Raw genomic sequence first — 10,967 nt, 5'->3', positions numbered from 1 at the left:
AGTGAATTGGAGTGTACCTTCCTTATCTGAGGATCATAATAGAAACCTTTCCAACATACTAAAGTGTCTTTGTTGTTTCTTTTGTTTTCCCTCCAAGATGTTCCAGAGTAAAAGAGTCAGACATATTACTTAAGTAAAATAGCCCAAATTCTTTCCATTATAATTTGGAAGATACTTTTTAAACAGGAAATGAAAATGCAGTGATTGTGTTTCTTCCATGTTTTGTCATCAACAATGCCAAAGACCCTGAAATCTGTTGCCACCTCACCTGGGGGTTTATGCCTACAACAAGATACATGTGTGCCTTACAAAGAAAGGAAGTAGTAAATTTCAAATTGTGGTGTTCTATAGAATTGAAAGGCCCCTTTGAAAGTAAATGTGGAAGTTCCTAGAAATAAGCAGAATGACTCATGTGACAGTACTTCCTACACCTCTAAGAAAGTTGAATGGACAGAGATGGATCGATATGTCTGTTATGAAATGTGAAATAAAAATTCCCTTTTTTCACCAGCTCTTTAGAAATGAATGGTTTGGAAGAATTCTGGTTGGTATTTCTCTTCTTTCATGCAGTTTTTATTATTTTCTTTTTGTTTGTTTTAAGTTGAATAAACATGTTTTAGGTCCTTTCATGGAATCAGATACTATCTCAGACTTTTATTTAAGAATTTTTTTTATGCTGCAGCAACTTACATATATTTTTTAATCTATTTACCTCAATATAATAATCCCAGGAATAGCCTAGCTAACTTTTCTTACAAAATTGGAAGAGACATTTTTCAAGTTGTAGAGCATCTACTTCCTAGCAGCTTTCTTTTTACCTCCTAGTTTCAAGCTACTATTTTCCATGCTTCCTCTAGGTTTACACTATTGTGTGCTGTTCTAAAAGTGTCAGCCCCAGGAGAGAATGGTAAGAAAGGGACAAAGTAATAATCTAACTACACTAAGGAGTCCTATATCTGAAAATACTCAAGGGATAAGAATATTAGTGAAAAGCAGTGATGTTTAGGTGAATGGGTTTCCTATGTCTAAGAAAATTAATATAAAACATTTCCTCTCCTTTTCCCTTTAAAATGTCATTAAAGCAGGTGTTTAACATCTTCTCTCTCTACCCTGAGTTCCCTAAGAGGAAGGGACTTGAGATGGGGGAAGATGTCAAGGATGACTACTAATTGTCTAAATATACACCAGATTGAAAGTAAGCCTTCAAGACTGGATGGCTATGAAATAAAAGAGTATATCTTAGAAATCGGAAATACAGAATTGAATATGCACATGTACATACAAGTGCTTCTTCTTATCTAGAGTAGTAAAGTCAATCTCTTGAGTAGTTTGTCAAAGAGGAAGGCAGTGTTTATAGCTGCCTGGTCTTCTGGACTGGATCAAGTGAAAAAATTCTGCAGTGGATGCAAGAATGTTCCAAAAACAAATGGCACACAAATTATATCAAGAAAATCAGCAAAATTAAAAGACAGGAGAACAAGAAGGAGTAAAGGTTAACAATAAAATATAGTAGGTGATTTAGCAGTTGTTCAAATGAAATATTCCCGCTTACACTCGCTCACTGTGTTTTGCAAATCAATGTCATTTCTAAAGGAGTTGTCCAAATTTTCTGGATATTCTTTCTCCTTCATTTGGTTAGTACGATGTGACTGCTTATGCTGATATAGGAATCGGGTCATGATGCCAATGATGGAGAAGATGATAAATATCACCACTGCTATCACTCCTGTTGAGAAGAGAAAATGGAGAAGAGAAAATTATCACATATCGTTCATTTGCACAATTGAAATGATTCCATTGTAGACAAAGAAGGAACTTAGTGGGGGAAAAGCAAAGAAAACAAACAACAATGACAAAACAGCAAGCTTTATACTACACACAAATCAGAAATAAAGATGGACAAAAATGATTTCTGTCTAATTGCTAAAAAGTCGTTTTATAGAACTGTTAAAAAGTCTGGGGAAAAAAGGGAAAGCACATTTAAATCAGAGAATGTGTTGCTAGATGAATAAGAATATTATTTTATTTATCTGGAATCATACTACACAAATATTTCTAAATAAGTTTCTTCACAGTTTTTCACACATTGTTGTAGGTTGTGAAGATGGAGTAATTTCATAAAGCAAACCCCCAAATGGTAATACTATTATAAATCATGGTAACTTCATGATAATAAAATTTTAGAAAAATTATTTTCTTGAGCATCACTTTAAGAATGTGTATGAAAAATCATAGTAACATTAATGTGCTCTTTTACTTCAAAGTATTTTAGAATTACATTGGCAACCTAGAATGTCATTTTTAAATATCTCAACTCACAGGTTGCAGAGAAATATTACATTTGGTTGTGCACATGCTTTTGCACACAATTATCCTAGGTTTAATCACTGATATCCCATCTGGTCCTCTAAGGCCTGTCAAGAGTGATCTCTGAGTGCAGTGTGAGGAGTAAGCACTGAGCACTGTCAGAAGTGACTAAACAAAACAATACAAAAATCTCAAGGTTTATGTATGCTCTTTTGATAGCAGTTTTTATGGTGTGTAAGCCTTGCAAAATGTTTCAAATGGCTACCAAATATTTAAGGCATTTCTCTATTGCTCTTTCCTCTGCTAGACACAAGGAGATCTATGCATTTGACATTTCTCTTATGGAACTTAGTTAATTAAAATAGTGAATTTCTTCACAGTGTGTCATATCTTCCTTTATTTTGATTCTATGTGGTTTTATAAGCGCTACTTGAAAATTTATTCTCCTAACCCAAGGGTCTTATCCTTCCTTTGCAGGAATGCTTTGGGGGTGTAACAAGCAAAGTCATCAGAGAGATAATAAATTTCTCTGTAGAGACTTAAAAGGGAGAATATGTTTCTATATGAAAGTTTTTCTTAGCATCGAGATATCTTAATACTGTGTAGACAATAAAATTTATTTCATGGTGACTAAAAAAAATTAATTTGTTTGTAATACAGAAAAACTGTTTTTTCTAAGTGAAATGTATATTGAGAAAAATAAATATTGGATACCCTGAATTAGTATTTTTATTAACATATATATACATTGAACACATGTCTTCCACCAGTTTGATTCAGTGCTGAGACAATAATTAAGACTATACTTTAATTGAATATCCCTACACAATTATTTGCCATTTCCCCACTTTTTTTAAAATTATTTTTGAGGAGATATCCCTAGTGATATTCAGGACAAAGGGCGATTCCCAACAATACTTGAACTGACAGTGCTAGTCCTGATGGTTAGATGTTGGGCTCAGACATGCAATAACCAGTTTTGGGCCATCAAACTACATCTAATAGTATTCAGGTTAATTGCAACTTAGTGTTGGGAGAGAACTCAGAATTTCAAAATAGCAAGACGTGTTCACCCGTATTTTGAGCTATTCTCTTGGTCAACCCAACGCTTTGGGCAAGTCAGAATTCAACCATTCAAGTTAGCAAGCCCATAAATAAACTGGATGATAGCGAGTGATTCCCATAAATTATCTGCAACTTTAAAAGGTAAAATGCAGAAACAATTTCTATTTTTTCCTAACAGCAGTAGTTGAAGTTGAAGGCAATGAGATGAGTGTCTGCAGAACTTCTTCAAAGCAAGATAACTTTCCTGCTCTTAAAGACACTCACAGAGCATTGTGGAAAGTCAGAAGTCACAAAAACATTGCCTCCACTTTCCACATGGGAAGTTATAGAAAAAGAACTGGGTACTACATTCATTCCAAAATGTATTTGATTTTTAAAAGGGGAAGAAAAAAAGAACTTCTTTTTTCCTTGAAGCCGAAGTTCAGAGCAGACTTTTGAAATACATATCCATTCTTAAGGAATGACTTTTCTTAAGGAATGCGGTTTTCTTTCTTTAAAATTTGAGTGTCTAGACATATCTCTGCTTCTCCCATTGACATTCATCTCCCATATTGCTTTCCTCAACACTATTTATTTATTGTTACTGTTTACTCACTGAGTTCATTGAAAACCTTGTCTATGTTTTCATCATTGTACTTCTAAATTTAGCACAGGACCTGACCTCGAGCTGGGGCTTCTTAAATAGAAGTTAAATGAACGGATATTGCCGACTTTTAAAGGGAAAACTCCATCTGGTGTGCATCACTTCATCTAGCCTGCCAGAAGGCAGCAATGGAGCACCTGCTAGGGCTACGGTTCTCAGATAGAAATGAATTTAGTTTCTCACAGACATCTTACATTAAACAAGGTTTGGGAGTCATTCTGTGCTCCAGATGGAAACATCAAGCTACTGGAGGCTGCAGTCAAGCTGAAGCCGAATAAAAAGGGTGAGACAGACAGGCAGTGAGAAAATGGAAAAGCAAGGGAGGAGAAGGGGGGAGCACTAGGCTGACAGCAGAGCAGACAAGATCTGAGTCTGTAACCATATGTGCTACAGGATTTGAAACTACAGTCCTGTGGGCTTCACCCTGCTCGTTAGATCTAACCCAAATCATTTGGTGGAGAAAACCCAACAGGACTGAAAGTTTTGCCCATCTGTCTGCCCCAACATGGCTTCTTCTGCATATGTAGCTTTATTGCTCTGCTTTGTTTGTACTTTAGAAAAACTGACAGCTTAGATGAGATGAACAGGATGCATACTGCCAGTATCAAAGTAAACACTCCAGATGTTGATACAGTATTGCAGCTGCCAAATGGGACAGGGGTGGAAAACATCCATGGAACTGCTGGTGCTGGGTGAAAGAGTGCCTTTTTCTCATTGAACACTCAGGGTGGTTTTAGAGGCTTTCGGGCTTGCGACTAAAGGATGGGGATGTTGAATGTTGAATAGTCATAATTTTAAGGTTAGATTCAAAGAAATGTCTCAAATCATTTCAATAGTAAAGAGTTAAGTAAATAATTGTTTTTCTCTGCCTTCAGCAGCAACAAAGGAAGGCTTACCTCCAATGACTGCCGAATCACTCCGAACTGCATTGGTGAGAGGCTCTCTCTCATCTGTCTTCCCAAATGAATCTGAGAGGAGTTAAACATATGAAAGATCATGCATCACACAATATGCTAGCAGAAGATATACAATAGGAGTTAAGACAGCATATCTATCAATTAGACTAGGTTTTCTTAAGTAGATGTGACTGGGCATTTGGGAAGGTACATAATCAAACACATAATAAAGTGGGGGAGGTTGATTACTCATAGTTACTGTCATATTGCATAGTTCTATGACTGAGTTCAATTCTATATAAGTTGTATAGGGGATTAACACTGGTGATGGAGTTACCCTGCTTGTATCTGCTTTGGTTTACAGCTTGAATATCAGCCTACCCTTTAGTTCCTCTACGATTTTCTGGGTAGTCTCTATGACAATGTTTTCTTTTTTTTTTTTTCTCCAAGAATCCACTGATGCTTGAGAATTATGGGAACAAAAACAATTATGGGAAATTAAGGTAACAAAACCAATTCCTATGTTTTTGTTACAAAGGACTCCTTTTTTGATCTCTAACTCCATTGACAGGAAAGAACAGAAAATCAATAAATTCAAGAGAGAATCTCATTGAGAATGGAAGGATATTATGCTAAGTACATTGACTTGTAAGATATAAGGCAAAAAGCATCAAACTAGAAGGGACATATATTTGCATTCATATCTGTGCTTTTTAGGCTGGTGGCAGATTCTATTATTTATAGTCTCCTGACAACAAATTAGAAACATTTGCAAATAATTTTAAAGGAGAAATTATATGAAAATGGATCTTTATAGAGTGCATAATATGTATAGGATATATGGAAGCCATCTTCTCATATCATCCAATCCTTAAAAAATGATTACAACATTATAATGATAGCACTTGTTACATAAATGAATGAATTAGATCAGAACTCTAAATAACTTGTGCAAAGTCTAAAGATCAATTTTGGAATATCTAGAACTCAAATTGAGATTAGCAAGCTATTTCATTAAGGAGTTTTCTAGTGGACCTCACTGGAGCGAAGGAAATACCAATATCAGTGATTAGCAGGCAGCAGCAAAATACTACCCAGGGAATGGCTCACAGGAACTTATGAATAATAAATGACTGTTTATCATGACTAACTAAAACAAACCTCAATTATATCAAAAGGCACTTGGAAGTGTGAAAAATTAAAAATATATTTAAGGAGTATTTTAAAGAGTGATAAACAAGAAAAGAAATCTAGAAAATGGCACATGGGACAGAAATACTATTGTGATGGCTGATTTTAATCTTATAAAATATGGTTCAATAACCAAGTTGCTTTGCATATAACTGTCACTGTCCTCCCATTAGTTATCGATCTGCTCGAGTGGGTACCAGTAATGTCTCCATTTTAAGACTTGTTGTTACTGTTTTTGACATATTGAATACATCACGGGGAGCTTGCCAGGCCCTGCCAGGCGGGCAAGATACTCTCAGTAGCTCGCCAAGGTCTCCGAGAGGGGCAGAGGAATCGACCCAGGTCGGCTGTGTGCAAGGTAAGCATCCTACCCACTGTGCTATTGCTCCAGTATCCAATATTTTGAGCAATGGATGATTTTTAATATATATGTAGCACACTCAAAATTATATGTGTATATGTTTATTACATTTAATATTCAATACATGAAATATGCATTTAGAGCTCACTTTGCATATGACAATTAGGATTGTATTATATTATTGCAAAGTAAATCACAAGACAACATTCCTAATTTACAACTACTGATAATTACATAACTTAAAAATTAAGTAATACTAGTCTTGAAATTGGAAGCTTCTTGAAGACATCAAAAGGAGTGCCAAAGGAAAAAAATATATCCAATAGTGTTTGATGGACTGTACCTGATGAAGAATGCACAGTGGTCACTGCATTCACATCTGAGACCATCATGGAGTTGCAGCTAGATTCAGTCAAGGTCCCTTGTATAGTCACAGGTGCAATGGTGGTGTGACGCAGGGCTGCCTTCAATGGTGCTATATGGTTGTACTGAACTGAAGACAGGCATCCAACAAAACCCACGGTATTTGCTTTAGCGACCTCAGGATCTAATCCAAAATTCTCTGCAGTAATAAAGAGAGGTTTATTTTTCTTCCAAGCTAGACTTTGGGGGCCTCTTTAAGCAATGCCTAAAATTATAGAATTACTTTGCAATACTTTGGAAAAATGAGATTTTTACCTTATCTCTCCTTACTTCCTCTTTCCAAATTCTATCACACTACAAAACTACCAATATCCAAAAACTGCTAGAGCAATCACTGCTTTGAGTTTATATTGAAATTTCTGAATTATCATTCATATACTTTATGAACTACAGCAGACTTTATAAATTTATTCTACACTCTATATATTTTATAGAACTTCATTATTGCAATAACATTTATCTTTGATGTTAGCGATTAGTTCAAGCATTCTATCATGGCCTTAAGATACTCCACTCAAAATGATAGAAAAATAATGAAAATAAGATAGAGAGAATGAAAGTCAAACCTGTACTGCCAAAAGCTTATCACGTTCAGTTTTTTAAGCAACCTATATAGATTTTTTTCTTTAGTTCTTCCTGTGGTATAAATTGGTGAACAAGGACTTTCCAAATAGCCATGAACCTCTCAATTTGAGTTTGTATCAATGACAAAAAATAAGCATTTGATTAATAATTATATCAAATGTCTTCTTTTCTTTAAAATTGTATTCAAAATGTCCATATGGTTATTATTTTCTTTTAATAAGAATCATTAGAACAAATTATAAAGCAACTACAAAGATTATAGTATATAATGAATTATATTTTGTTTTGAGAAGTTGAGGTTTTTCATGTTCCTAGAACCAACAGTCGTCATTGGGCTACACTAGCATGCAACAGGGACGAATGGAGACATTACTGGCGCCCACTTCAGCAAATCGATGAGTAATGGAAAGTCAACTGATCAAGTGATCAAGTAAGAAATAAAGCTCAAACATGTTTAGATGTTTTACACAGCTTTTTAATATTGTGATAGTCCTTTTATTTTCAACAAGGTAAGAGGAATTTTCCTCTCTACAATATATTTAAAATATACTTTGATTTATTAATGATCAAAGTATGTATTTATGGATATAAAAGGAAGCTTTCTGTAGTGAGAAGAAATGTGATGTAAATATGAAATAAAATTACTAATTAATACCCACTGATAATGTTTTTTAAAGTTTTATCTTTACTCTACTCTCCCTTTACTCATGTAAAACTCACTGGTTTATTACCCCCACTGTTCTTGGAAAAAAAAAAGGAAAATTGTCATGTGTATAAATTTGTGTTGCCATTTTAACAAATTATCTCAAAGTTGAAAAGTTAGCATAAATGACACAAGTTAATTTTGCTACATTTCTTTATGATCATGATTCCTCTTACTATGTTAAAATCAATTCATTGGTGTGGTGGCAATTATTTTTTATTTTCAGCAGTTCTTCACCCCAATTCTTTGTATTTTTTAACTACTACAAGTTACCAAAAGGCCTTAATTTAAAGTCTAAATAAAATCAGCAGTGTATTATTTATAGATGACTTTATTCCATAGTCACATCTTCTAATTATTTCTTTAGTTTTCTTATTCTTTTAAGGACTCTCATAATTACATTGAATTCCTTCGGATAGTCATTCTATTTTGATGCTAGCTTATTAACAACAATTTTATATGCAAGCCCAATTCTTTTTTGCTAAATCACCTAAAATATTTATAGGTTATGAGGATTATGAGTCGGATAGTTTTCTAGGTCATTATTTTTCCTCTCACTACATGGCAGTTTTCTGAAAACTTTCCAGATAAAATCATAGAAATGTTAAATGACACTATTTTTCAAATGTAAAAACAGAAACATATGGAGGAGGGAGGAAGCCACTGCTTTCTTTCAAATACTTAAATTTATAATTTACAGAAATGGTCCCTATTAATTATTTATCCATGAAAGGATCATGTATATTTACTTTTTATTATGAGCTTTAAAATACTTTTCTTTATGAGACTTTTAAAATATTGGTGTTAATAGTTTTTTAAATAAAAAAAATCTTACTTAAGGCCTGGGACTCTTGCGCATGCACAGCTAACTCGATCATATAGCACAGCCAGGTTTTTTACCCTGATCTGTGCGGGACGGGAACGGAGCCCCACGGCTCGGCAACAAAGCTGAAGGGGACCCCTCTCCTCCTTCCTATCAGGTACCAGCGCAGGGACACTTTCCGGAGCCGCGGCCGCTAATGCGGCCGCGAAATATTCTCTCACTACATATTCCCTAGGAACCATAAGCTACCATCTTAGATGTAATCTTCTCTATTTTAGCTCAGCCACTAGAAACACAGTAGCCAATAACTCATAAGTCTATCTCAACTAACATTACATATCAAGCAGAATAGTAACAGTAAACGTGAAGGACTAAACCACACTTGTCACAATGGTAAAGCAACGTAAAAGCCCAACAAACTTTATTATTGAAGAGGCTAACCCAGAAGACATCAACAGTACTGTAGTGTTAGACAACCTCTCTGACAAGGAATTCAGAAGGGAGCTACTTAGGATGCTTCGGGAACTAAAAGAAACAATGGAAAGCAATGCCAATAAAAGACAAGAAGATTTGAAGGCAGAAATGAGGAAAATGCAATCGGAAATGTCAGACCAAAAAACCTGGTAGGCGAATTGAAAAACTCAGTGGAAGGCCTCAGCAGCAGAGTAAGAGCTGCTGAGAACAGAATCAGTGAGCTCGAAGATCAAGTTCAGAGACTCTCCAGAAAACATCAGAAAATGGAAAAGAGACTCACAATTCGGAAACAGATGGCAAGAGAAGATCATGATGAAGCCAAGAGGGGTAACATAAGAATTATTGGAGTCCCAGAGGGACAGGAAGAAAACCTTGATGAAGAAGAAACTGTCAAAGACATCATTGCTACAACGTTTCCAAAGCTGAAGAAAACTTGTGACCACATTCAGGAGGCCCGAAGTGTACCAGATAGAAGAAATCCGAATAAAAATACCCCAAGACACATTCTGATCAAAATGACCAAAACCTTAGACAGAGACAAAATTCTGAAAGCAACAAGATCGAAGAAAGAAATCTCTTACAAAGGAGCATCCTTAAAATTCACAGCTGATTTTTCTGATGAAACCCTCATGGCCCGCAAACAGTGGTGGGACATAGTGAAAAAAACTCAGTGAAATAAATGCCTCTCCAAAAATACTTTACCCAGCGAGACTCTCATTCATAATAGAAGGAGCAACACACAGTTTCACAGACAAACAACAGCTCAGGAACTTCATAGACTCAAAACCATGGTTACAAGAACAACTAAATGGGCTACTTTAAGACAGGACAGGCCCCTCAAATACACCAAATTTCAACAGAACAATGGGGCAAAATCCCATAACAATAATCTCTCTCAATGTCAATGGGCTAAACGAACCAATTAAAAGACATAGAGTGGCAGGCTGGATTAGAAAATTGAACCCAACATTCTGCTGCCTGCAAGAAACACATCTCAATAGTCAAAGCAAACACAGACTCAGAGTCAAAGGCTGAAAAACAATCCTACAGGCAAACAGCTCCCAGAAAAAAGCAGGGATAGCCATCCTAATATCAGACCACATCGATATCAGAGTGAAGAATGTCATAAGAGACAGTGAAGACCATTTCTTATTGATCAAAGGATCTGTACAACAGGAAGAACTTACAATAATAAATGTATATGCACCTAATGAGAGACCAGCAAAGTACTTAAAACAACTACTCATAGATTTGGAAAAAGACATCAATAGCAACACAATACTAGTGGGAGACTTCAACACCGCTTTGTCACCTCTTGATAGATCAATCAGACTCAAGCTTAGCAAGGACATACTTCATCTGAGGGAAACAATGGAAGAAAGGGACTTAGTAGATATATACAGGACACTTCATCCTCAAAAAGCTGAATACACATTCTTCTCAAGCGTACATGGAACATTCTCCAAGATAGAACACATGCTGAGCCACAAAACATG

The 10,967-nt window shown here is 35.4% G+C and overlaps 1 protein-coding gene across 1 annotated transcript in view; it reads right to left on the bottom strand.

Annotated features, from left to right (window-relative positions):
• Nucleotides 1-1,018: 1,018 nt before the first annotated feature.
• CNTNAP5 (contactin associated protein family member 5) overlaps nucleotides 1,019-10,967 on the bottom strand; it is a 973,836-nt gene continuing 963,887 nt past the window's right edge. The window contains exons 22-24 of the mRNA XM_056110141.1: nucleotides 6,807-7,025; nucleotides 4,912-4,983; nucleotides 1,019-1,726 (exon numbers count right to left, since the gene is read on the bottom strand). Of these exons, the coding sequence (XP_055966116.1) occupies nucleotides 1,530-1,726; nucleotides 4,912-4,983; nucleotides 6,807-7,025 (488 nt within the window). The 3' untranslated portion in view covers nucleotides 1,019-1,529. The remainder of the gene's footprint in view (nucleotides 1,727-4,911; nucleotides 4,984-6,806; nucleotides 7,026-10,967) is intronic.

Source organism: Sorex fumeus, unplaced genomic scaffold (assembly GCF_029834395.1).
Source record: "Sorex fumeus unplaced genomic scaffold, SorFum_2.1 ptg000009l, whole genome shotgun sequence".
In the NCBI taxonomy this organism is placed as follows: domain Eukaryota; kingdom Metazoa; phylum Chordata; class Mammalia; order Eulipotyphla; family Soricidae; genus Sorex; species Sorex fumeus.
This window is presented reverse-complemented; position numbering and strand designations above follow the sequence as displayed.